The sequence below is a fragment of the Branchiostoma lanceolatum genome, chromosome 9 (genome assembly GCF_035083965.1).
Source record: "Branchiostoma lanceolatum isolate klBraLanc5 chromosome 9, klBraLanc5.hap2, whole genome shotgun sequence".
NCBI lineage: Eukaryota > Metazoa > Chordata > Leptocardii > Amphioxiformes > Branchiostomatidae > Branchiostoma > Branchiostoma lanceolatum.
In genome coordinates this window covers 22004282-22031961 of record NC_089730.1, presented here as the reverse complement: position 1 = coordinate 22031961, position 27680 = coordinate 22004282, and the positions used below count along the sequence as shown (strand labels likewise).

General features: G+C 47.6%; 2 protein-coding genes and 3 non-coding genes across 6 annotated transcripts; 4 read left to right on the top strand and 1 right to left on the bottom strand.

Annotated features, from left to right (window-relative positions):
- Window positions 1–166: 166 nt before the first annotated feature.
- LOC136442747 (cytosolic phospholipase A2-like) lies at window positions 167–27211 on the bottom strand. Its single transcript, XM_066439689.1, is given in 19 exon segments — window positions 167–340; window positions 813–970; window positions 1289–1475; window positions 2578–2768; window positions 3222–3463; window positions 3466–3650; window positions 4076–4179; window positions 5997–6083; window positions 11399–11536; window positions 12184–12298; window positions 12656–12878; window positions 13309–13445; window positions 14559–14694; window positions 15040–15077; window positions 15480–15770; window positions 15773–15879; window positions 23796–23877; window positions 26164–26206; window positions 27087–27211. Coding segments are annotated over 19 exon segments (2667 nt in total). The 5' UTR covers window positions 27131–27211; the 3' UTR covers window positions 167–181.
- On the top strand, window positions 4560–4671 carry Trnak-uuu (transfer RNA lysine (anticodon UUU)). Its single transcript has 2 exons — window positions 4560–4596; window positions 4636–4671. It is a non-coding gene; the product is annotated as a tRNA-Lys (tRNA).
- Window positions 6857–10074, top strand: LOC136442245 (zinc finger protein 845-like). Of its 2 annotated transcripts, none has more exons than XM_066439006.1 (2): window positions 6857–7052; window positions 7960–10074. In XM_066439006.1, exon 2 carries the CDS (start codon window positions 7962–7964, stop codon window positions 9765–9767), a length of 1806 nt encoding a protein of 601 aa, XP_066295103.1. In that variant the 5' UTR covers window positions 6857–7052; window positions 7960–7961; the 3' UTR covers window positions 9768–10074. The 2 variants fall into 2 exon arrangements, with proteins under 2 accessions (XP_066295103.1, XP_066295104.1); XM_066439007.1 differs by lacking the exon at window positions 6857–7052 and adding an exon at window positions 7383–7499.
- Trnak-uuu (transfer RNA lysine (anticodon UUU)) lies at window positions 10951–11062 on the top strand. The gene is made up of 2 exons: window positions 10951–10987; window positions 11027–11062. It is a non-coding gene; the product is annotated as a tRNA-Lys (tRNA).
- Window positions 11782–11893, top strand: Trnak-uuu (transfer RNA lysine (anticodon UUU)). The gene is made up of 2 exons: window positions 11782–11818; window positions 11858–11893. It is a non-coding gene; the product is annotated as a tRNA-Lys (tRNA).
- Window positions 27212–27680: the final 469 nt, after the last annotated feature.

Sequence of the window (27680 nt, the reverse complement as noted above, 5' to 3'; positions counted from 1 at the left end):
TTCTCTGTAGTATCTTGGTTAACACTGACACTCAGTACGGTGATATAAAATTATATTTTCCACTTGAGTCAACTTTGTTCGCATAAACAGCAAAAATCTGTTCTACTCCCTGCAATAACTTTTGTTTCCATTGCATAATAAAGTTTGTTTGTTTGTTTGTTTGTAAGGCGTCTCCATGGCATCACGTGTCCGAGTCGATGGAGAAAGTCCTGATCAGCTGGCGAAGCTTCTTCTTGGAGTTCTTGAAGGAGCTTCTCCTGACGTCAGCGAGGTCAAGGTTCGGCCTGGGGCCTCCTCTGCGCCTGCGCTGCACGCATTCTGCCATGTTGTCCTTGATGATCTAAAGGTCAAATAAAACTTTAATACTTGAATTCGGTACATGAAAAGAAACGGTTCTTTGACAGCTTCTCCATTCTTCTAATGCAATAAGAATTTAAAGGAAAGACTTTAAATATTGGTTCAAAAGTCCAAATTTTCAGTGTCTTTCCAAATCTAAAGTCAGCAAGTTTAAGCCACCGAAAAGATCGAACGGGCAGCATAGAGGGACAAATTTGTTGAGCAGGATGATAAGTAAAGAGCACAATAAATAGGCAACAAAATATTACAGCACTTCGTATATTTATAATGCTCCTACGTACGTCCAGTAGATTCAGGGGTTAGAGGACAGAGGTTAGGGGTGAGGGGGTAAAGATTTTACTCACGTCCAGACTGGGCAGCCTGTTGAACTCTATAAGTTACGCCAGCGGTTAGAGGACAGAGGTTAGGGGTTAGAGGACGGAGGACAGGGGTGAAAGGGTAAAGGTTTTACTCACGTCCAGACTGAGCAGCGTGTTGAACTCCATGAGCTGAGCCAGCCTGTCGAAAGCCTTGTGCGGGTAGCAGAAGTTAAAGGTCGAGAAGGGCGTGTTCGGGTCATCGAACAGGTCAAAGCTCGCGAACTCCAGGTCTTCCTCCGTCTCTCGCTTCACACCTGAAACGATGACGTCATGATCAGTAAGACCGAATTGATGACGCTTGGGAAGATCAATAAATACTTTATATGACTTTGGAATAGATTTTGGCATTCTACGACTCTAGTATCGTATTTCAATATTTTTTTTGCAATTTACGGCATATATTCGCACATCTGTCAGCCACTTTGTATAATTTACAGTGTGGCCGAAAACTTTTTTTTTACTTTTATCAAAATTGATGCGCGCGCGGATGTCACCCATAAGCCTTCTATGTAATTTCCTTTTGGACGATAGCTTATTTCTGAATTTTGTATGGTTTCCCCACCAGTACTGACCGGGTTTTGAGAACTTCCTGAACTCGATGTTGACGATGACGAAGTGGATGACGATGGGGCACTTATCGTCCGTCGGGTGCTTGAAGACGTAACACTCCTTCATCCCCTCCCGGTCGAACACGCTCGTGTCGATGGGCGGGAACGGGACCCCGTTTATGCGCGCCCACTTCTCGGCAAGGAGCAGCTCCTGGGGTAAACAACAACATAAACAACAACATAAACATGGAGTACCCTCCTTTCTCCCTCCCCTGTGTACACCCCTCTTCCTGTGTACTTACCCTGAATGGCCGGCTGGAGTCGCTGGTTCGCGCGCTGAAGTCGTAAGAGATGATGTCCGTCCCCCTCCCCCTGTGTGCGCCCCCCTCCCCTGTGTACGCCCCTCCCCCTCCCCTGTGTACGCCCCTCCCCCCTCCCCTGTGTACACCCCTCCCCCCTCCCCTGTGTACACCCCTCCACCTATGTACTTACCCTGAAGGGCCTGCTGGAGTCGCTGGTGCTCGCGCTGAAGTCGTAAGAGATGATGTACGCCTCTCAAGACCCCCCCCCCCCCACGCCCTGTGTACGCCCCCCTGTGTACGCCCCCCCTGTGTACGCCCCCCCCCCCCCTCCCCTGTATACGCCCCTCCCCCCGTGTACTTACCCTGAATGGCCGGCTCGAGTCGCTGGTGCTCGCGCTGAAGTCGTAAGAGATGATGCCCGCCCCCTCCCCCTGTGTACGACCCCTTCTCGCCTGTGTAGGCCCCCCACCCCCTGTGTACGCCCCCCGTGTACTTACCCTGAAGGGCCGGCTCGAGTCGCTGGTTCGCGCGCTGAAGTCGTAAGAGATGATGTCCGCCCCCCTCCCCCTGTGTGCGCCCCCTCCCTTGTGTACGCCCCTCCCCCCTCACCTGTGTACGCCCCTCCCCCCTCCCCTGTGTACGCCCCACCCCCTGTATACGCCCCCTCCACCCGTGTACTTACCCTGAAGGGCCGGCTTGAGTCGCTGGTTCGCGCGCTGAAGTCGTAAGAGATGATGTCGGCCCCCTCCTCCCTGTGTACGCCCCTCCCCCCTCCCCCTAGGCCCTGTGTACGCCCCTCCCCCTGTGTACGCCCCCCCCCCCCCCCCCCCCGTGTACGCCCCCTCCCCCGGTGTACTTACCCTGAATGGCCGGCTCGAGTCGCTGGTTCGCGCGCTGAAGTCGTAAGAGATGATGTACGCCCCTCAAGACCCCCCCCCATCCCCTGTGTACGCCCCCCCCCCGTGTACGCCCCCCCCTCCCCTATGTACGCCCCTCCCCCCGTGTACTTACCCTGAATGGCCGGCTCGAGTCGCTGGTCCGCGCGCTGAAGTCGTAAGAGATGATGAGGTCCACGTCGCGCTGGGGCCGCAGCACGGACGGGAAGGGCGAGTTGAAGGTCAGACCGCCGTCCACCATGTACAGCTTCTTCTCCTCCACGTTCAGAGGCTCGTGGATCCCGTCGAACTCGTCTTCTGTTGCGACTAGGGGGGAGGGGGGCGGAAAAATCAGTACCAAGGACGGTAAAGGTCGCGCACAGAAACAATATGGATCCCGTCAAACTCATCTTCTGTGGCGACTAGGAGGGAGGGGGGCGGAAAAATCAGTACCAAGGACAGTAAAGGTCACATCGTCAAACTCGTCCTCTGTAGCGACTAGGGGGAGGGGGGCAGACATGTTAATAATCAAGGACAGTAAAGGTCATGTCGTCAAACTCATCTTCTGGAACGACTAGGGGGGGGGGCGGACATGCTAGTATCAAGGGCAGTAAAGGTCACACCGTCAAACTCGTCCTCTGTAGCGACTAGGCAGATAAATCAGTACCAAGGACAGTAGAAGTAACGCAAAGAACTACTTCAAAATGGTGTAACCTCATTAGACTGGTTCAGTTTAACGTTACCACGGTCAACAAACTGGTTCAGATCAGTAGAACTTACTTGACTGGGCGTGGCTCGGTAGTCCATGCATCTGCCTGCGTATGGGCGGGGGTGTGAATGGGGAGATCGGGTATGTGTTGTTGAGGGAAAGACCCCGCATGAAGTTGTGCACCTTCCCCGCACGACCCTCGCGTGTGGCGAACAGCGAGGAACCGGTGAAAACCGACATCAACCAGTTGTTGTAGAACCCTGTCTGAGACGGCTTCTTCTGTCTGCCGTCCGCAGAACTCTGCTGGCAAAACTGTAAACAAACAAACAAACATGAGCCAGTTGTTGTAGAACCCTGTTTGTGACAGCTTCTTCTGTCTGCCGTCCGCCGAACTCTGCTGGCAAAACTGTAAACAAACAAACAAACATGAGCCAGTTGTTGTAGAACCCTGTCTGAGACGGCTTCTTCTGTCCGCCGTCCGCCGAACTCTGCTGGCAAAACTGTAAACAAACAAACAAACATGAGCCAGTTGTTGTAGAACCCTGTTTGTGACAGCTTCTTCTGTCTGCCGTCCGCCGAACTCTGCTGACAGAACTGTAAACAAACAATTAAACATGAGCCGGTAGAATCCTGTTTGTGACGGCTTCTTCTGTCTGCCGTCCGCCGAACTCTGCTGGCAAAACTGTAAACAAACAAACAAACATGAGCCGATAGAATCCTGTCTGACAAAACAGGATTTTGCCTCCGATTTTTTTCATTGAATTGTCTTCTCTCGCACTTTCTGACACTTAAAATTAAAAAAAAAACCGACTAGTTAAGTCCCCTTCCTATCTCGTCGCCGTTGCTGGCCTCTGTTGACCAATGTTTTAACATGAGGACATGATTGATGGGTAATTGACCACAAGTTTTCATGTCGCCATCTCACCTCGTCATCGTCGCTGTCGCTGTCGTCGTTCAGGAAGCTGTTTGTTCTCTCCAGCTTCTTCTTCTCCGCCTTCTCTCTGCGGGCGTCCCGCGCCAAAGTCTCCTCTAAAGGGGAGATAGGGGCGTCAGTGTAAAGGTACGAGTAGTGTCAGTGTAAAGGTACGAGTTGTGTCAGTGTAAAGGTACGAGTAGTGTCAGTGTAAAGGTGCGAGTAGTGTCAGTGTAAAGGTACGAGTAGTGTCAGTGTAAAGGTACGAGTAGTGTCAGTGTAAAGACGAACTAATTAAGGCAACTTTACAAATGTTAGTGTTAGTACGCTGTGACATAGGGAAGAATTTTTACACATTGTACTAGTGTGATCGGTGGCATCCAATGTTACAGAGTTTGCTTAAAGAAAGACGTGTAGATATTTGGAGCAACAAATATGATCATCTAATCGACAGTCTAACTACAACTGAATGACAATTGATACCGTCTCCACGAACGCCCGGTTAGCTCAGTTGGTAGAGCATCAGACTTTTAAGCCTGTCGCTTCCTCAGTCAGAGGTTCGAGTCCCGGATATCTGAGGGTCAGGGGTTCAAGTCCCCTATCGGGCGTGCTTTTTTTTAATTCCTTTGTTGTTGTTTGTGTTTCCCCTATGTTCCATTGCGTCTGCTGTCTGGTATTCCGATTGATGATAGATATTATCCGCGCATGAGTGTATCAGTTACAATTTTTTGCTCGAGGACACAAAACTCTCTCAAATTCTGTCTTCTTTTGCATGGGTGTTTTTCGGGTGGGCATGACATGAATAAAATACAACACGGTGCACTCCGCATCACCCTCGGTCCCAGCCCTCCCGCCGGTTGCATCGCCCTCCGGCCTGTGGGCGATGCTACCCGCGGTCGGGCTGGGACCTCGGGCGGTACGGAATACACCGTGTTGTATTCTATATAGAGTGGATATACAATGACGCCGTGTTTCTATTGTCTAACCTTACTAAACGTACCTAATTCCTTCAACAGGGTTGTCTAGCCTTACCGAACGTACCTAACCCCTGAAACAGGGTAGTCTAACCTTACTGAACGTACCTAACTCCTTGTGCGGATCTTACCTAACTCCTTGTGCTGATCTTACCTAACCCCTTGTGCGGATCTTACCTAACTCCTTGTGCAGATCTTACCTAACTCCTTGTGCGGATCTTACCTAACTCCTTGTGCGGATCTTACATAACTCCTTGTGCGGATCTTACCTAACTCCTTGTGCGGATCTTACCTAACTCCTTGTGCAGATCTTACCTAACTCCTTGTGCAGATCTTACCTAACTCCTTGTGCGGATCTTACATAACTCCTTGTGCAGATCTTACCTAACTCCTTGTGCAGATCTTACCTAACTCCTTGTGCAAATCTTACCTAACTCCTTGTGCAGATCTTACCTAACTCCTTGTGCGGATCTTACCTAACTCCTTGCGCAGATCTTACCTAACTCCTTGTGCAGATCTTACCTAACTCCTTGTGCAAATCTTACCTAACTCCTTGTGCAGATCTTACCTAACTCCTTGTGCAGATCTTACCTAACTCCTTGTGCAGATCTTACCTAACTCCTTGTGCGGATCTTACCTAACTCCTTGTGCGGATCTTACCTAACTCCTTGTGCAGATCTTACCTAACTCCTTGTGCAGATCTTACCTAACTCCTTGTGCGGATCTTACCTAACTCCTTGTGCGGATCTTACCTAACTCCTTATGCGGATCTTACCTAACTCCTTGTGCGGATCTTACCTAACTCCTTGTGCGGATCTTACCTAACTCCTTGTGCGGATCTTACCTAACTCCTTATGCGGATCTTACCTAACTCCTTGTGCGGATCTTACCTAACTCCTTATGCGGATCTTACCTAACTCCTTGTGCGGATCTTACCTAACTCCTTGTGCAGATCTTACCTAACTCCTTGTGCAGATCTTCAGGCTCGCTCTTCTTCTCCATCATGAGGCGGTTGAATAGGATTGTGAAGGCGCTGCCCCAGATTCCTGGAAACGAAATAAAGATGCTACTTCCTTTCTCTTCCGTAAAAAGTCCCTGGTGAAGAAAAAAAAAGCTAGTGCATGGTTTGGACACGCATCCAGAGCAAAGGGAACCCTAACTTTCCCCTCTCGTATCATACTCAAATTGTGCCTTAGGTGGCGCCCATCTCCATCCCTATGCATTTGGGCCACACAAATTTGTGCAATCACTACATGTATACAGCAGGGAGCTAGTCCACTGGTATTTCTTTTACAATTATTTCCGAAATTCTCAGAGCTAAGCATTGCACTACTGGCTAACAAAAAGGCTTCGTCCACAGTATGTAGTCGCACGCTTGTACTTCTTACATGACAACCTGTTGCAAAATGAGCAGCGGAATGCCCCGGTACTGCAGGTTTAAGGAGGCATATGCGCATGTGTTAACTAATTTTAATGATGATGATGTATCAAGTCTATGTAGTCCGCCAGATGTATGTTTGTTGTAATCCAGGAAGAGTAGCTACATACTCACTGTATGATAGCTAATGGAGGTAATATAGTGTCAGTATCAGTATCAGGGAGCGACGCGACACCAATGTTTACCCAGTAACCCTGGCGGAATGCCCCGGTACTGCAGGGGGCGACGCGACACCAATATTTATCCAGTTATCCTGGCGGAATGCCACAGTACTGCAGGGGGCGACGCGACACCAATGTTTACCCAGTAATCCCAGCGGAATGCCCCAGTACTGCAGGGGGCGACGCGCCAGCAATGTTTACCCAGTAATCCTGGCGGAATGCCCAAGTACTGCAGCAATCCGAGCTCTCCCGTGACCTTTAGCCAAACTGGTTTATCCGCTTTGCTACCTTCCTGTCTGGCTGTCCGCCATTTTGTTACATACGTGGCTGCAAGAGTTTCTCTCAGACGAAACCAGACGCGAAGTTTTCAACAGTCTCCGTTTGTGAGTCAACCACGCAACACGGTAAACCGACAGGTGGGAGCTTCGTTCACTTCCGACGGTCGCTGGGTCGTGATAAAATCGCTTCATGTTTAAAACTGCTATAGCTATCAATTTCAGAAAAGTTTATCCAGTTGCTTGAGTGACTATTTCTGGCGTATCCTGATGTCCCTGTTGCTCAATTGGTTGCGCGGCTTTGCAGTTGACCCTCCCGTTTCCAATTAGTTGGATCCGGGAGACCCTGGATCGAATCCCGGGAAGGGCCTCGAGTACGTTACTACAGCCTCATTACTACTGGCTGAAATAATACAACCTGGTGAATAGCTATCTTTTAGGCAAAGGTAGGTCGTCACTGGGGAGGGGGGTCATTGTAATCAGGACGGAAGAGTCCATTCTATTCTTTGTAGGGGGTATTTTTACTCTCCGTGTCACATTGCTTCCTGCGCCATGAGGATGGAAGTGGAAAACACGTAACTTTGTGAGGTAAGTACAATACTTTTCACTTTTCACCCCACCACACAAAGGTAGAATGTGACGCTGTATCAGATTATGTTTGTACTCGAAAACAGAAGGTACTCAAGCGACAGGATAAGTTTTGTAAACGGTCAGACGATTCAGACAGCATTACAGTGACTGGCAGCTGTCTGGAAAGTCTGACCGTAAAACAGCGTTTCCAAAACATATCCAGTTTTTTTTAGTAACTTTTTATTAAGTATCTCATTACCTGGTGTTTTCCACGTTATATACTTTCTCTTTATTTTGCCATTTACTGGTAAAACTTACCTAATTTAGGCATGTACATTTTTGTCTTCCTGAAAACTTCGATTTTGACTTAAGGTTTATCTATTTATCGGTTGATTGATTGATTGATCGATTTAAAACAAAACGTGTTTTATCGTGGAACCGTTCAATCAATATTTTGTTGTGTCCTTAATGTTCATAGAAATGGACAAGAAAAACTGTGGCGTACCCACCGAACATCCTAGGGACGAGACAAGCTATGACGTCGACGTTCCCTCTGAAAATCCCGGGAACGAGATCACGGTACGAAATGACAGCTTGGACGAACACGTGACCAAACGCGTGCCCCGCGAGCGGCGGTTCAAGTGTGACCAGTGCGACTATGCCGCCACACTGAAGACCAACTTGGTCAGACACATGAACAGACACACCGGTGAGAGACCCTTGAAGTGTGACGTGTGTAGGTACAGGACAGCTGACAAGTGCTCCCTAGTCAGACACATGAGAACTCACACCGGGGAGAAACCCTACATCTGTGACAAGTGCGGGATCAGGGTAGCTCTCCAGTCTAACCTGACCGTACACATGAGAACACACACCGGGAAGAGACCCTACAAATGTGACCAGTGCGACTATTCGGCTGTTCGGAAGCACACCTTAGACCGACACATGCGGAGACACACCGGTGAGAAACCCTTTGAGTGCGGAGAGTGCGGAGTCAGACTGGCCTCCAAGACGGAAATAAAGGTTCACATGAGAAGACACACGGGGGAGAAACCCCACAAGTGTGACCAGTGCGACTTTTCTACCGCGCACAAAAGCAGCTTCATCAACCACAAGTTGACCCACACCAGCGGTCGCGAGAGACCCTTCAAGTGTGATGAGTGCGGATACAGGACGACTCATAAAGAACACCTGAAGAGACACGTGATAACCCACTCAGGAGAGAAACCCTACGTATGCGGGGTGTGCAGCCATAGGACGCATGAAAAGTATAACCTCGCCAAACACGTGAAAACCCATTCAGGTGAGAAACCCTTCAAGTGTGACCAGTGCGACTATTCCGCTGCACGGAAAAGCCATTTAAAGCTGCACGTGCTTACACACACTGGGGAAAAGCCCTACATGTGTGAGGAGTGCGGCCACAGGTCAGTGAACTCGTCTAACCTGGCCAAACACATGAAACTGCACACCGGGGAGAAACCCTTCAAATGCGAGCAGTGCGACTTTTGTACCGCACAGAGAGGGAATCTAGCCCGCCACATACGCCGACACACTGGCGAGAAGCCCTACGCGTGTGACATGTGCGACTTTAGGGCCACACAGTGGTACAGCCTGACCACACACATGAGGAAACACAGAGGGGAGAAACCCTACAAATGCGACCAGTGCGACTATTGCACTGCAGTCAGAGGCAACTTAATCCGCCACAAGGTTATCCACACCGGAGAGAAACCCTACATGTGCGGGGAGTGCGGCTTCAGATCAAACACCAGAACAGCTCTGTCCCGACATCTGAGAAACCACGCTGCGGAGAAACCCTACAAGTGTGACCACTGCGACTTCTCTTGCGTAGTGAAGAGCGGTTTAGACCGACACATGGCGAAACACACCGGGGAGAAACCCTTCGTGTGTGAGGAGTGCGGCTACAGAACGGCGGAAAAGGCAGCGCTGGCGCGGCACATCAGAACCCACACCGGGGAGAAACCCTACACATGTGACCAGTGCGACTTTGCTGCGATTGACACCAGCTGTCTAAGCCGACACAAACTGAAACAACACACTAATGAGAGACCCTACGTGTGCGAGGAGTGCGGGTTCAGGACGAATGACTCATCAGTCTTGTATCAACACAGGAAAAAACACACAGGAAAGACACGCTACAAGTGTGACCAGTGCGACTACTCTGCTACACAGAAGAAAAGTTTAGCCTGGCACAGACTTGGCCACTTGACGGGGAAACCATCTGCTAGTATTGGGGGTTCAGAAAAACCGGCCAGCCAACCTTAACCAAACATTGAAGAACATACTGTAAAATGATTCATTTTCGCGGGGATTTGATTTCGCGGTAGGAGCTGAAAGGAGGTTTTGCGGTGTTTTTTGTAAGTCTTCAATCATTATGTTATCTAGTACACAGACGGAATTTCTAATATTCACCTTTGTTTCCGCTTGCTCAAAATGATTTAACGCTTTATACTATAGATGGATACAATTGTATTTTACGAGTAGAAACTTCTTGCAGTGTGCAAATAGGTGAATACATGATGGCATGTTTAGATAATAGAAACTGAAGTGTGAACAGTTAAAGTCTCCCAGGCGTCTTAAGTTAATTAATAAGACGCAAAGGGTGGCACCCATCTCCATTGTGAACCGTAGTTAAGGCCACATTGACATACATTAGAATATTGTTATAACTACTACTAGTAAAAAGCATGTTGAAATCACTGTATCTTTTGTGAATTTATGTAGTTGTAGAAGACTTAAGTCCGTGTACTTTTGTCAAAAATTCTTCTGTACAGTATAATGTAACCACGTACTAAATCATGTTTACATTCACTTGAGACTTTCATTATCTTCTGTACTAAGTATAATGAAAAGTCTGCACGGATATTACGCGTACCAATTTGTATGCTTCCATTTTGATGAAACTGAATTGTAAAATGTCACGTGAGTGCTCTCAGCGCTCTGATAGGGTGTTTGTACTCACGTGACTCTGACGTAAGGACTGTCTGCCATGCTGGATGGTAAGTGCTTAAAGTTGCCATTCGTCTTGGAGTTTGTACATTTGTGATTATAATAACAGCGTAAGAATAATGTAACTAGAGTTAAGTATTTGTGCCACATATACTTCAGGTTTGCTATGTTAGGTTAGCGATTACTGGGTCTTTTTATAAATATGATTTTTTTCTTTTTATTTGAGTTGAATGTGTGATAGCTGTGTGCCGATCTGTTAGAAATAGAGAAAACGCTAGCGACCCCCAAAAAAACCCTCCCAATGAATTGGTATGGCTACCTTGCGACGTCACAAAATCAAGATGGCGGCCATCACACATGCCAACGGATCATAACATGCATATATGAGTACACATTATACACATGGAAATTCAAATGGTGCACGATCAAGTCTTTGTACAGGGAGGATGATAACAACCAGTAGAATCCTCCCGGTACGCGGTAGGCGTAAATTCCGGGCGCCCGGTTAGCTCAGTCGGTAGAGCGTCAGACTTTTAAGCCTGTGGCTTCCTCAGTCGGAGGTTCGAGTCCTAGACATCTGAGGGTCAGGGGTTCAAGTCCCCTATCGGGCGAATTGTTTTTGTAATCAAAAACGGTTGCAAATTTCACAATTTACTTAAGTTATGTGGGATCGACGACTTTGGCTAATTTACCAATAAGCCTCGGTATTTGTGATTTTTGTGTTGCTTATTATTTTTATTTCAAAGACGGTGACATAAAACTACCAGTGAGCCTTTTTGTCAACATTTGCGTTCCGACGTATTGTCATCAAAATACGACTTTCATAAGTAGTAAGCGGAGCTCGAGGTTCAGGGAACCACTTGGCCATTAAGAACGTGTTTGTTTGTTGGTTGGCTGGTTGGTTTGTTGGTTTGTTGATTTGTTTGCTTGTTTGCTTGTTTACTCACCCATGAGAAAGTGCAGCGGTGCCTCCGGAAAGCGCTTGGCGAGACAGCCCATGAAGAACTTGCTGCCGAAGAGCTCGGAGCGCATGAAGGTCCCGTACTTTGCCATGCCCACCTCGTACGGCGTGAACTCCACCCACTCTGCAAGGGACAGGGTTAAATACGTCATTTCACACGTCATAATGACGCCATAGTCCCGTACTTCGCCATGCCCACCTCGTACGGCGTGAACTCCACCCACTCTGCAGGGGACAGGGTTAAATACGTCATTACATTCGTCTAGAAGGCTAAATTTTGGGCTACGTTTGTATCTGCCTGTGTGTTTCTGTGTGTGTGTGTGTGTGTGTGTGTGTTTGTGTGTGTGTGTATTGGATTTTGCCACGAGCGCCCGGTTAGCTCAGTCGGTAGAGCATCAGACTTTTAAGCCTGTCGCTTTCTCAGTCAGGGGTTCGGGTTCCGGATATCTGAGGGTCAGGGGTTCAAGTCCCCTATCGGGCGATACATTTTATTTTTGCACATCTTTTAGAGAGAAGCAAAGACGTAAAGTACAGATATCCTCAGTGCTAAAGCACGTTTTGACCATCCACGTCTATCTATCGGTCTCAGTACTCAAACTAAAGAGTGACAAAAATATTGGATACAGATCAGAATAAGGTATCTCAACAGAAATAGAAAAGGCTCGCGAGAACACAGACATGACAATTTCTCGCGAGAACGTACAGACATGGCAAAGTCAGAACATTTTGATGTGATCTCTACAGGCATGGTCAAGTCTCGCGAGAACGTACCGTGGAAGACGAGAGCTGCTACGTCATGTCTGACGTGCACACACGTCAGCAGCGGCATGGGCGCCTGGCCGTCCTGGATCTTCTCCTGCATGTCCGACAGCTTGAAGTCTAGTCTCTGCGGGGGGCAGCAAAGGGGATGTAATTAAATACTTTTCTGGACCTTCAATAAAAATTGAAAGAAGATTGCTGATTCACGATTCGAGAAAAAGACGAAACACCTAATTGTAACGTTGACGAAGATAGGACTTCAAAATGATAAACCTTCTGTCATTTATTCCTTTATTTGTTAGAATTGCAACATGGAATCACAGCGGCTGCCAAACAATGGTAGATAACTATGAGGCATTCAAGAACGGTCAACACAAAAATATTGACAGGCATTATAATGCAGGGAAGTTTGAATGGAGCAATTGGAGTTTGCGCCATACGGAGACACAAAACACAAGAAACGGGATAAACCAGTTTTCCTCACGTCTTTGATGAGCGTCTCCCCGACCAGATGTCCGAAGAAGTCCGTGAAGCTGACGGGCTGCCCTGCGTTCCGTTTCCGCATGATGGCGTCCGTGTACCGGTACAGCAGGTGCGGCTTCAGCAGGTAGAACAGGCTCGAGTCCACGTGGTGCTTCAGTTCCTCCTGCAGCTCGCCAGGCGGCGCTTTCGGCCAGTCCTTGTGCGAATACAGCGTGGAGATATACCTAAGGGGAGGGAAATATACACTTTACAAGACTCAAAGTGGAAACAAGAAAAAAATCTAAAAGATGACAAACCTTGAACAATCCAACGACCAGAAACCGAACTACAAGTGCAAGAAATACATATGGTCGTTGACTCATCATCGGCACCAAGGACAGAGAAGATTTCCAGTAACTAAAGAAAATTAAAAATCAAAAGTTGTCAGGAAAGATCGTGTAAATGACACAATGGAAGGTTAACGTTGACTAGGAATCTTGGACGTTCATAGATTTGAATTACAAGTTCATGAGTCTCTATTTTACGTCATCAGAAGCTAAAGGAGAAAGCTGAAGAAATCCAACTCCTATAAACAACCATTTTGGGAAACAGCCTACCATGAGGAACCTGGCAACCCCCCTGGTTAAGTGGCACAGTCCAGTTAGCGTTACTCACCATGAGGATCCTGACAACCCCACCAGGTAAGTGGCACAGTCCAGGACCTTGGAGTCTGACAGGGCCTTCACGGCTCCCGCCATGCCGATCATGGCCCGAAACCCGCCGCCTGACCCCAGGACAGCCACGCGGGGGACCTGAAACAGCACGGCATTAGGTACAGCACGGATATAGGTACAGCATGAATATAGGTACAACAGTCTGACAGGGCCTTCACGGCTCCCGCCATCCCGATCATAGCCCGGAACCCGCCGCCGGACCCCAGGACAGCCACGCGGGGGACCTGAAACAGCACGGCATTAAGTACAGCACGGATATAGGTACAGCACGGATATAGGTATAGCACGAATATAGGTACAGCACGGATATAGGTACATCACGGATATAGGTACAGCACGGATATAGGTACAGCACGAATATAGGTACAGCACGGATATAGGTACAGCACGGATATAGGTACAGCACGAATATAGGTACAGCACGGATATAGGTACAGCACGAATATAGGTACAGCACGAATATAGGTACAGCACGGATATAGGTACATCACGGATATAGGTACATCACGGATATAGGTACAGCACGGATATAGGTACAGCACGAATATAGGTACAGCACGAATATAGGTACATCACGGATATAGGTACAGCACGGATATAGGTACAGCACGAATATAGGTACATCACGGATATAGGTACAGCACGGATATAGGTACAGCGCGAATATAGGTACATCACGGATATAGGTACAGCACGGATATAGGTACAGCACGGATATAGGTACAGCACGAATATAGGTACAGCACGGATATAGGTACAGCACGGATATAGGTACAGCACGAATATAGGTACACCACGGATATAGGTACAGCACGGATATAGGTACAGCACGAATATAGGTACATCACGGATATAGGTACAGCACGAATATAGGTACAGCACGAATATAGGTACATCACGGATATAGGTACAGCACGAATATAGGCACAGCACGAATATAGGTACAGCACGGATATAAGTACAGCACGGATATAGGTACAGCACGAATATAGGTACAGCACGAATATAAGTCACAAACAGGACGGGTTAAGGATAGACCAGTCTGACAGCTGTAGGTCAATACACGATGGGTGTGAGTCAAGAACAAGACAGGTCAAAAATTGCGTAAGCACGCCTAACATTTCCCTCCCGAACCTGACCTTTGCCTCCCGAACCTAACCTTTAACCCCTGCCCCTAACCTATGACCTTACCTCCTTGTAGTGCCTGGGTCCCCTCTCCTCCCCTACAAGGTCCCGGATGGCGTACCCGACTCGCTTCTTCCGCGCTACCATGAATTTCTTCTCTTCATCACACAGAGCCAGGCTGTACCGCAGGTCGGGATGCTGACTTGAGGTACAAACAACAACACAGAAATCCGTCAGTTACACAAAATATCGATCCACACAAATATCTCAATATTTTGACCCTTGTCATTTAGAGCCATATTGTACCGTAGGTCCGGAATGCTGACTATAGATACAAACAACAAGAAAGAGTACATTAGAAATTAGGGCAACAACGTACAATGTCTATGTGTATCTTTCATTTCTGTAACCCCGCAACAGAGCCATTCTGTACCATAGGTCCGGGTGCTGACTGGGTAGGAAACAACCAAGAATACGCAAGAAACCAGGATAAAGTAAGACTAAGAACGTGCAGGTAGAGTAGTGTAAGAATGTAGCAGGTACTCACTTCAGTTCTGTCTCAAACTTGATGTCTACCTCTGATGTCTGTGGAATTAAAAAAAAACACAAAAAATGTTAGATCTCACAACTTTGATTAAGCAGGGAAGTTCATAAAGTTGGTAAATTACAAAATAAGCTATTCTCATACTCAAACTGTTTGATTCACCGAAATTTTCGACCAAAGCACTAGCACTCGTCTTCTTTAGCTATCTGACTCAACAAGGATAAACCTCATTGGACTCAAGTGCTGTTAAGTGATTTTTTCCGCACGTGTGACGTCGTAATGGGTCAAAGTTCGTCGGAAGTCGGTACCAAGTTGAAGACTTTAGTAGTTTATTTTTTCATCAATATTATATCTCAACAATCAAATTAAAGTAGGAATACGAAATTGATTCCGTCTTTGAGATATGTAAGAAAAAAACATCATAATGTGTGTTGCAGACGTACGCTGTAGAACCTGAACGTCTCCGTCCGCGCGTCGAACATCCTGAAGCGGTCCAGCTCGAACGTGACGGTCCCGAGCGACTCGTCAATGGTGTAGTTGGCGTCCCAAAGCGTGATGTCCAGACTGTACTTCTGGTTCGAGTCCAGCAGGAACGTGAACGTCTCGTGCCACTCGGGGTTCACGTCGTTATCAATGTGGCGCGTGCGGCGCTTCCCCTCTATCGCCCCGTGCAGCTTCAGGGCGACGTACGGATCCGGGATGTCCACTGTGGGGAGGGGGGCGGAGAGAAGGGAGACATGTTAGAACGTTCAAGGTCATGTTTCAAACCGATGTGGCGCGTGCGGCGCTTCCCCTCTATGGCCCCGTGCAGCTTCAGGGCGACGTACGGGTCGGGGATGTCCACTGTGGGGAGGGGGGCCGAGAGATAGGAGACATGTTAGCACGTTCAAGGTCATGTTTCAAACCGATGTGGCGCGTTCGGCGCTTCCCCTCTATCGCCCCGTGCAGCTTCAGGGCGACGTACGGATCGGGAATGTCCACTGTGGGGAGGGGGGCGGAGAGAAGGGAGACATGTTATAACGTTCAATGTCATGTTTCAAACCGATGTGACGCGTTTGGCGCTTCTCTTCTATCGCCCCGTGCAGCTTCAGGGCGACGTACGGGTCGGGGATGTCCACTGTGGGGAGGGGGGCGGAGAGAAGGGAGATGTTAGAAAGTTCAAGGTCATGCCTTATACAGATGTGGCGCGTTCAGTTATCGCCCCGTGCAGCTTTAGAGCGACGTACGGATCCGGGATGTCCACTGTGGGGAGGGGGGCAGAAAAATGGGGAAAATGTTAGAATTGGTGAAGGTCACCTTGTATTTGACATTTAATGACGCCATGTTACTTTACAGCAGACATAGACGACCGTGGTAAAAGTACAATTTGATACCAAAACCTCCCCACTACTGTGCCGATCCAACAGGTGGCTGCAGTTATACTGTTAGCTGCATGGGGGCGCGCTTTCACTGCTACCTGCCTCCCGCTGGGTACTTTGCAAAAACGTTACGTAACATGTAAGTTTCCTATTTTCATCTCCATACAACATCTAGGCCATTGACGTAACTTTGACATGTAACTTAAAGGTGAAAAGCTAAGTACTAAAATAACTTCTCATCATTCGTCATGTTTGGGTAACGTATGTAGAATGGTGCCCCCCTCCCCCTGCCGAACCCGTGACCTTGCTCCTGTGTCTGACAGAGGTTCTGAAGGTTCGACACGCCGCAGATTCAGACATAGACAGTTCTGTAGCGGGCCTGTGATTCACGCGTCCTTGAGCGAGGCTAATTCTCCACGCCCGGCGGGGCTTCTTTATGCGACAGCGACGTAAGGGTCCAGAATGCACTTTCAAGGTCCTTCAAATGGCAACTGTCTCATTCCATGCCAATTATGTCTTTTAACCTTTCGAATTGTACTATTTTCTTTATGAATGCTTGCGATACTAACTCTCGATTCAGATTCTTAAATTGATTAAGCTGACTAGGAATTTTACCAACCCCATTAGTGATTGTAATTACTCGAATGTCCATTGTGGGGAGGGGGGCGGCTAAAATAGAGACGTCAGAAAACGTGAAGGTCAACCCTCCCGCTGCGGTCGCCATGGCAACGCCGTCGCCATGGAGACGGCACCACGCGTCGTGACACCCCGCCTAGCCGGAGAGGCACACCCTGCGGTTTTGGGGAGGGATTTTCTTTCACACCAGGGGCAAAACCGGAATCTGTCAAACCGCGGGAGGCAAGGGGAACGGCTTGGGAGGGTTCCGCCGATTTGGCGGGAAAATAACTTGTCAGAGATTTGTCCTTGATATGTTGCTGAGTTTCGGGCATGGGAAGTGTGCGCCGTTTTGAATGGAAATCGTCCAAAGTTGGTAAGTAGGCACCCAAAGAGTTTTAAAACAACAAAAGTACATTGAAAAATGCTGCTGCTCTTTGGTTATAGCCTGGAATCCATACCCTCGGTGCCTCCCCGATATCTCTACGGCACTGTGAGTGACCCTCACCCGCCCAGACAGCTTAGCCCACTCGGGGTGTTGTTTACGGCCTTGGATTAATTAGCTCGGCACCTAGGGTCGGCGGAAAAGTAGGATGGCAGCGGAAGTAGGGTATAGCGATAGTAGGACGGCAGCCAGAGGTAGAAAGGCCATCAGAAACTGACTGGCCCGGTAAAACACCACTAAGCCGACCCTAGAGACTGGGACCAGGCTATTTGGTTATAGAATGAAACCAGCATCGGGTCTTTTGGAGGTAGCTCAAATCTGGGTCATGGGTACTCCACTTGTTCCGTTTTTACAGTCTCCCCATAAAAGTTGGCCTTTATTGAATTTTACACCCAACCCCCTGTATCAGCGCACAAAACGGCAAAACCGCGGGATTCGCACACGGACAATCCGCCAATTGTCGTTCCGCCTACTTAATTTTCATCGCATTCACTTAAAGTTGGCCAGTATTCAAGTTCGCACATTGTAAGTAACCTCCTTGGTTCGCCCTTAAACTTTTTCATTCAGAGCACAAAATTCTTTTTAATGAATCTTGTTTCCATTGTTCACAGACCGACAGCCGTCTGATGGCTAGAGGACGCATATGTTGCACATAGTCTGAGTATTTTCACCGTCTTCAGATTTAGGTTGGCCCTTTACTCAGGTTTACTCCCAAATCTTCCCGTTACAGCACGAAACGACAGAGAGACCCTGTGCGCCCTGCGTGAGTTACTGCCCAAGGCCAGGGCAGCACGCCTCCGGTACAGGCCCGCTTTTGTGGCCAGGGTTATTTTTGGCGCCTTCGCGGCTATATTTGACCGCTTCTCTCATTCTGAACGTCTAAAATCGGCACAAACCGCGACTCACACGACAGAAGGTCCCTTGTTCTTGGAGACGTTTTGGAACCTTCGAACAGCGGGACGTCTTCGTCTTAAAGCGTTTCTTCGGCGACCCTTTTGTTCTCCAAGGGTTCAAGGCATCTTAAGAACGGACTGATGGGGATTCTTGTCTTTCATCTTATTCTTTAAGACGGACAGTGTTCTAGTGTTGTGCAGCCCGTGAAAGGCGAGGTGAGGCCACTAGCTGAGAGGAGACTTTTCTTATTTGTATCTAAGAAATCAGAAAACTCGCCGTGTCCTTACTGAGGACAAGACGTGACCGCAGGACGACAGGCGCGCCACCGGGCTATATTTAGCAATCCGGACTATGTTGCTATAGTAACGAGGGTTCGAAATCCCGAAGTAACCCTCCCGGACAAAAAGCCCATATGTAACTGAAAAGTACGAGATTGACTATTTAGACAGGTTTGAATTAGCCCTTCCTCATATATCCACCTACATTATTGTATAAAAGTGAAGGGGGCATGTGACTAGTAGTTTTAAAATCAAGTCGTTGTCAAGGCAACTCGGCATAAACTAAAACACGCCCACCGCGTCACGAGTGATCTCTTCACTCTGTGACGTCAGCATGTTTGATATTTTTATCCCTTTCTGCACCTCGCGGCTGTATTTAGCCCGGAAGCGGAGACGACCACTCCACATTCATCTTCTCCTGTTTACTCAAGTCTTTTGTTCCCGCATTCCAACTTTCTTAAGAAATATTTGCCTTCACAAAACCGGCTGAGGAACGCGCCTGCGGTGACGTCAGTCCCTGACGTCATAACGTCCCAAAACAGGTACCTCATATTAATCTTCGTCATTGTACGGAAGGCTATTCTTAGTCTTAAGTCCAAAATTCTTATGAAAGAAACGTGTCTTTCACAGAGACAGGACCTTGCAACTTTTTAAGGAAAAAGAAAACGTGCGTTTCACAAAATAGATAACATAAGAACACTGCCAGCAAAGCAATGTTTCCTCCAACACAGGCGAGAAGTCTGAGGTTTTTGTTGACGCCATTCCCTCGCCTGTTTTTTTTTCTGTACGACTATTCATACGCGCTTGTCTACCTTCACCGCTGACTATTGTCCGTCCGCCATCCGCGACAAACAATCCGCAGAACGTTGTTGTTTGAATAGCGAACGCAGGAAACTGTTTTGGTAACTACAACGGTATAGAGATGTTAAACTGGTGGAGGAAGAGAATTGATTTCAACATTAACATGAACTGAACATGAACTGAAGGGACCACCTAAAGATTCATTAATAAATAAATAAGTAAATAAATAAAATAAAATGTGCCGTCATTCAGGACTCCAGTAAATCATCATCAATCATTTTGTACCTAATTCTGAATGTTAGGCGTGTTTTGTTGTGAATAAGTGTTGTAAAGAGTTTGTTATTTCTGTAGAGGGCGGGGGGGTGGCCGTTTCTTTAGAGGTTGTGAAGCGTGTGTATCATTCGTAAAGGGCTCAGAGTGTGTTATTTCTTACAGCTGTAAGTGTGGGGGCGTTAAGTGTTATTCTAACAGGTGTAACGTGCGTGTGTGTGTTGCTTTTTGCAGAGTTCTAAAGTGTGTGTCATTTTTGAAGAGGCGAGCGTTATCCTATAAAAGAGTTGCGTAAGTGTGTTACATGTGTGTTCGTTCTAGGTTTAAAAAGTGTGTGTTGCATTTTTGAAGAGGGGTGTGTTAACCTAACAGAGCTAGGTGCGAAGTGAGTGTGTTATTTCTTAAACTGTAGGTGTGGGGGCGTTATTCTAACAGGTGTTACGTGTGTGCGTGTGTTACTTTTTGCAGAGTTCTAAAGTGTGTGTGTTGCATTTCTGAAGAGGCGCGTGTTATCCTAACAGAGCTAGGTGCGAAGTGAGTGTGTTGTTGTTCCGGGTGAACTGCCGTGTAGTGACTAGCGTTGAAAGGTTTCTTTTTCTCAGTGTCGCCCTCTTTCTCTACCAATGCCTTACAAACCTACAAACCTTTAATATAGCTACCAGGTAAAGCGGACAACCTCAAAATGAGGACGAAGCGTGGCGTCGTTAGCTGGTTGTACAACGCGGCTTCGCTGCGGCTCGCGTTTTCTGCCAAGCACACCGGGCCACCCCAACTCTTCTCGATAGGTGTGTTGGGTTCTTTTACGTGCAGAGGTTTGACGCCTGAAGTTCCCTCATACACGGGGCCGCCGGCTTAACGTCACCATCCGAAATTTACAACTCAGTGTTTGGCGGAGACTGAAGACTGCGTTTCATTTTTTAATGCATTTTTCACTTCAACTCCATTTGAGAAAATCTTCATCACAATAAAACCAACTTTAGAGAGTTTAGAGAGTTTACTTCAGTATCTTAATTGCCACTGAAGGGTGTTCTCATGTATTTCCCACTTAAAGAACTCTTCACATGACGGAATTACCATCTTCACTTGATCAACTTCATCACAATAAACGCGTTAGTGAAGTCCCCACTTGAGTTCCCGCCATGCGGACAGCTCCCATCCCCAACCCTCTCATGACGTATCTCCTGGGGGATGCTGACGTCACGCTCTTCATACTGACTATATGTCAGTGTCGAAACCATAGAAACTACATGTAGAACTTTTAAGGCTAAAGGTATCTTAATCAACGGAGTAAACTGTCTTGTAGTCTGTAGTCGACCGTAGTTTGTCTTTTCGAGTGTTTTTTTCATTTTCATGCATATCTCTCTTTAATTATTCTTCACATGACAGAGGGACCGTCTTCACTTGATCAACTTCATCACAATAAACGCTAATGAAGTCCCCTCTTGAGTTCCCTCCATGCGGACAGTTCCCTTCCCCAACCCGCTCGTGACGTATACCCCTGGGGGCTGATGACGTCACACCAGGTCAATTTCCCGCGCACAGTAAACACCTCTGAACAATCCAAACACAACAGATACTACTCAACTCCATAATCACGTGTTGATTTAAACTTTGAGGACGTGTTAACATCTGAATACTCCCGTCCACCCCGGCATAGCTGAGAATCTTAGCGCTTTTGTATCTTTCTGCCAAAGTGGAATGGATAGGTTAACAATAGGAACGGGCTCGCAGGAAATCAACACTGAGTGAAAGTTCATCTGTGTTAGTAGAATACTCCAATTCGCCCCTGGCATCGCTGACAATCTTAGCGCTTTTGTATTTTTGTGTCGGAGTGGAATCGATGACCAAACAACGGGACCCGGCTGGCAGGAAATCAACACTGAGTGAAAGTTCATCCGTTGGTGGTAGAAGTCATTGTAGGAGGAATCAAGCTGTAGAACACGCAGTTTGGATATGCAAAGCCTGAAACTCCAACTTCTTCACAGCGCTTGGCTGACAGTTTCCTATATGCTACGTTTACATGTGTGAGCTAGTTTGTAGCATGAAGTGTTCGTTTGATTATAGCTGTTAGCTCTAAAGTTTTAGGACAAAAAGACGTCAATGCTGACAGCAAAGATTTATAGCCTAGCAAGCAAAGAAAATATTTGGATAAACCCGTGACTTTTGGAACACCCCGTTTGACCTTTCGACGCCCATTATTCGAAATGCCCTTGAGATTCTAACGCTATTTTGCCTAGTGAGAGGTTTCTAGGACTTTCGTCTGAAGAGTTGGTCGGGTTTGAAGAATGAGCTTTGTACAATGTAAGAACAGACACGTGCACAGCTGACACGTTCAAGAAACATGAACAGTAGGGATTGGACAACTTCTGATAAAACCTTCTGCCACGACAATAAATCATCCAAACCATGCTTTTTACGTTATTTCTAATGAAAACAATGAAATAACTGATGGACTTATAGTACAATGATAAACTTTCTTCCAACACTAAGGTATACGCAGATCAAATATTCAACAACTACTTTCGCCTTCTTCAGTATCAATAATGACCAATTGCAAGTGATGGACTTGTTTCGGCAAGAATAAATTCGTCAAACGCTACAATCCAACAGACAGAAATTTGTGATTTTGTAGCTTTTGTGTTACCAAATCCCTTCCCATCAGTCACAGCGCGTAACGCTTACCCAAGGTGCACAGCGCGCACATCTTACCCACAATACGTAGCGCTAGTGTCTTCCCGCCGTGCATTTCGCGCGTAATGCCCTCAGAGCCAAGACTTAGAGCAACATCAGGGGAAGAAATGAGCGGATTAAGCGGTGTGGCGGAGCTTTGTGCGGGGCAGGCAGGAGTCGTGATAGGTCAGGCTGCGCGTGTAAATACAGGAGAACCGACGAGAACAGGGTTAACTACTCCGAACAGTCAGGGTCAAACCACGCCTAGCAGCCACGAGTAGACCTGACTATCCTGTTCAATGTATCCGTTCTAGATGTGACAAATCTCACTATGCAGAACTGAAGTAAATTCATACAAAATATTGCTTTGATATTAGAACGATAGTCCTAGTATTGTACACTAGTAACTGGCAGAGAGAGGTCTAGCCATAGAGTGCGTAGAGGATATATTCCAGGATAGTGTGGCCAACATTGGGTAAATTCGGTATGTTAACCTTCGCTTCCCGCGGGCTGACTTTACCGGCGCCAATTACTCCTCCTTTTGCCGAATTCTACGATCCGTACCCTCGTAATATTGGGCCTGGTAGAGGCCAGTGTAGGGACGAAACAGCCGAAAACTGAGTCCTCACAACAATCGTTTGTCACACCAAGGAGGTTGGTCACACCGAAGTGTTGCAAATGTCAACAAGTCCGACCTCATGCATTATTAACGGCAGGCGTTATGTAAGGAAGATCCTGTAGTTGATTTATGGCCACTAATGTTGTCAAAGTCTCTGAGTGAAATGTCAGGGTGCGACATTAACACGTTAGCCGCTGACAGCTAAACAAAACTCCCGAGGTCACTGCCCGGCTTGATTACTGTCGACTCAGATGTAAATATTAAACATACAGAACCGACTGAGAACCTACGGTAGCTAAATCATGTTTACAGTTCAGGGTCCGGTTCTTAGTTACTGGTATGTTCTACTGTCTGTAGTCAAACCTGTACAAGTGGCCACCTCTACATAAGGACCACCTGTCCATTGTGACCGCTTTTCAGTGGTCCCTTTGATCAGTTTTCCCATCGACACAAGCATTAGGAATCCTGTCTATAGTGACCACCTGTCCACATAGAGCAGATTGTATCCAGCCCCTGCGCTATCTTCTTGGGCAGTTTTGACTATATACATTTTCCCTGATTTGCTTACTACAGTAGAAGCCACTTAATTGCACCTCGGATAAACGCACATTCCCAAAATCAGCATTTTTATTTGAAGGAATCATAAAAAAATTAAAAGTTTTTTTCACAATGATGATTTTTTCATGGTACAGAGGTGACCATGAAAACCGTGAACATAAAGTCACAGTGAAAGAAACAAGAATGACAGTATCTGTCTGTCTGTCTGTCCGTCCGTCTGTCTGTTTGTTTGTTTGTTTGTGTTTACTCACCCAAGTCGCCGGCCCAGCCCTTGGTGATGTTCCTCCCCCTCAGCACGGTCACGTGCAGCATCAGGCATGGCCGGTGTTCCACCTGGAAACGGAAAAACACCCGTTACTATGGCAACGCAAAAAGCCAGTGTTACATATGGCATTACAGGAACTACCCGTTACCATGGCAACACAAAACCAGTGTTACACCTAGCAGTAAAAAAACATGGTAACCCCATGGCAAAAGTTTTACCTAGCAATACAGAACACTGTTGTTTCAATGCCAATACAAAGAGACAGCATTCTGATGATATAAAAAGTGGACCAGAAATCACTGAATAGAATAAACAAATAGTGCATATATCAACACGAACGTCACTCGCACCATCATTCATACAAGACTAGAAAACACGGATTTTAAAAGTTGAACAGACATCATGTCTGGTACAAAGTAATGTATGATTATGAATGAACGCCATCAGCAATTGTTACGACTGACTGTCCCTCCCGGGTTGCCGTAGGTTCGGGGCAATGCCCTCCGCGAACCCCCCGCGCCCAGACTGCACAGTTCCTATATCAACAGCGGCTAGCTCCGAGGTGTTGGCGATGTCGGGCGTGATTAGTGCTGCACACATACCGACACACGGTCTGCCGTAACCCGGGCCTCCCACAACAACGCCGCAGACATTAAATCAATCTACGCAAGATTTGGCACGGCGCAAGGCACGACGCGTCTTTAAGGGTGAGGGTGGCGTCTTAGGTAGGAGCTCGGGAGTCTGAGACGTCAGAACAGATCTAGACGGGACGGGAGACTCTACCTTGTAGGGCGGATCCGAGAACTCGTCCGGCGTGGCGTCCTCCATGGCGTACGGGGCCCGAGGCGAGTCCGCCCGAGGAAAGCCGCGACTCGTCCCGCCGACTCCCCCTGCTTGCCTCCGGCCCTCCCCGGTTTGTCAAGCCGCTATTGGCGAGCAGCGAACAATAGAGCACAGAAGAATGGCCGGCCGGGAGCGTCTGGTGCATACAGACCACACGCGGGCTGAAGATGGCTCTAAATCTCTCTCTCTCCTCTTCTGCCACTCTTTTATTACAGTAGGACAATCTCTAGTTTAGACTAGAAGTTGGCGAAACCTTCCCGTCAAAGCGCAGTAACGTTGTCCTTTCCTAAACGCGTGTTGTGACGGGTGTCTGAACAAACGTTCCACTGATCACGGTCCCCGGTGGATATTTGTCGCCGTGCGCCCATCTCCCGGCAATGGGCGTCGGTCCCGCGCGGCATGCGGCGGCCAGCGTTAAACAAACACGGCGGGGAAAATGGGGGAGGCGGGACCACCGGAGATTAGCACCGGGGTGGGGAGGCGGGACCACCGGAGATTATCACCAGGGTGGGGAGGGGGTTGTATAATGCAATCACAAAACTCAGAATCGGCTGTCTAAGTATAGAAACGGGGAGATTTCACAAACTTCCTATCGACCAGAGAGTTTGTCCATTTTGTCCAGAGCTTATTGAAGACGAATATCACTTTTTGATTGTATGTCCTAAATATTCTGATAAACAGAATAAATGTCCAAGCAGATCTTTAGGGGAATACTCCAAATATACAAATGGGACAGGGGACAGATAGACACTGTCTCGATTTGGCCCCAAAATCTGCTTGGAGATTAGAAGAGACAGCCTTCGTAAGTGTTGAGCTTTTCTTGTGCAGTTATGCGGAATAACAACGTTAGTAAAAAGATCAAACACGTGACGTCTTCTAGTCTATTATACAGATATTTTAATCCCTACCAGACTCTAGTATCCACCAGACTGACTACATAGGACGGTGGGTTAGTCGGACACATAGCTACCTTCTGCAACTCGAATTAACTGTTTTCTGGGGCAAGCTTGACGCCCCTACCAAATACCTATATCTGAGGCGCTTTTTTTGTTTATTTATCAGAATTAAAACAAGATAATACAATAGTCATCCGATATATTACTGATATCATACATGTACATCAGTTCAACATACACTTTTGACTTCAACACCTTTGTTTGCCTTCGCCAAGACATGATATATAGTAGGTGGATGGAAGGGGTTGGGAAAACAAACGATAATGGGTGCCTAGCGGCTACATCAGGTACTGCAGCGGAACTCCCGGTTTTGATACCAGATGTTCTGACATGCAGAGGGGCAGAGAGTGAGCCGTGTAGGTTTAGGCCCCCTGTCGACTTTTTTTTGTACTGTAGGGGCAGATTCTGTTTCAGACTTTAATTTTCTCATTCGACGTGCAGGTCTGGTAGAGTGTACAAATCATACAGTAACCACATCCATGACGTCATCCACACACATCAAGTTTGTCTGTGTTAAAAGTAGTTGTAAAAATCAGTTGCCATGGCAACGCTTACCTCGAACAGCTGGAAGGGGTCGAACGAGTGCGGAGTGTGGAACCTGTGGGAATAGAGAAGAAGGGGGTTAATGTCGGTCAAGTTCACGTTCACGTGTCACCGGAGGCAAGGCAGTAACCAAAGGGCCAACCAGCACCCAATAGGCCTATTTTACTGTTTGGCTCTTTGGATACTGCCTTGCCACCGACAGATCTGCTTGGAGATTACCTCAAAGGTAGTTGCAGCTCCATAACTGAATCCGAATGGCATTTATAACCTAGGCCCTGAAAACACACATTTCAATGTGAAATGCGCCGGGAGTGGAGAAAATATTGTATTCTCTGACCAAAAAATTGTAATAACATCAATTACAAGTTTCCAATGTCCAAATCCGGTATTCGAATTTTCGACAGCGGCGCACTCGAAACGCGTTCGAATCATTCGATGGGAATCCAACTTCAAAGCCCGTGTAATACCGTACAATCCGGACCGGTCCGGAACACCCGTATCGAACGTTATCCCGGCGCAGGCATGCCATAGAGGCAGAAAACGACACATGGTGAGCACAAAATCTGAAAGTTTGCTAAGCTTAAAGTGGAGGCTGGCATAACCTTGATCAGTATGTCCAAGCAGCTCTACGTGGGACAGAGGGACTGACCACACAGCGGGCGAACCGCTTCGGCTCTAGCCTTCTTCGCAGACTTCTTGGAGTTCAGGCGTAATATTTTAGGGGAGGGGGGTGATTCGCGATTTTCAACATGGGCTAAGACTCCCAAGTGCCGGGAGATCATGAGGGACTAACGCCGCGCCAAGAACGTGGAAAATTACGAATCGGCACTCCCCTAAAAAAATAAACACCGACGCTCCAAGAAGTCTGCGAAGGAGGCTTTTCAGCTCTTCGTATGAAACGTGATAGCTTCTGAACGAGCTGAACTTGAACTTACATCGTCCCCACGGACGGACCGCAGGCCCTGCCAGCTGCGCGCATGTCCGGGTCCGGGACAGCCGACCTTCCTGCCCAGAAGCAGTAATGCTAACCGCTGTACAACTGCTGCAGTAACAAGCTAACAACCACCACACAACTAATCTCCAAGCAGATCGATCTCCATGGTGCCAAAATCGTACAAGCCAGCCAGAGAAGCTGCAATGAAAACTCCCTTTGCCAGTTGGATACGGTCTTCACGGCAACCGTTGGGTCTGCTTGGAGACTATACACAACTACTGCAAGGCTTGGTCCCATCGGCGTTGCCCCGGGAGCCCCGTGCCGACTGGACGGTGCTGAGCTACCAGGGAGCCCGACTGTGCGGCCCGGTCTCCTCGGGTGTGAGCCGTGGTTATCCCCGCTGAGCCAAGCTCTAAGCTGGCCGCCAGTCAAGTCAGCATTGTCAACATAAACTGTCAACATTTATTCTGCTTGTATCGGCGATAAAAGTGGAGAGGCAGGAGTTACGATGTGGCCTTTTCTTGAGTTTTCTTACATCGTGATACATAAAACCGCAAGGACGCAACAAAACTCACAAGTACAAGTATAAGGTTCG

What these genes read in the sequence shown, in the direction of transcription:
- LOC136442245 (XM_066439006.1), top strand. Translation starts at nt 7,962, where the DNA reads ATGGACAAGAAAAACTGTGGCGTACCCACCGAACATCCTAGGGACGAG.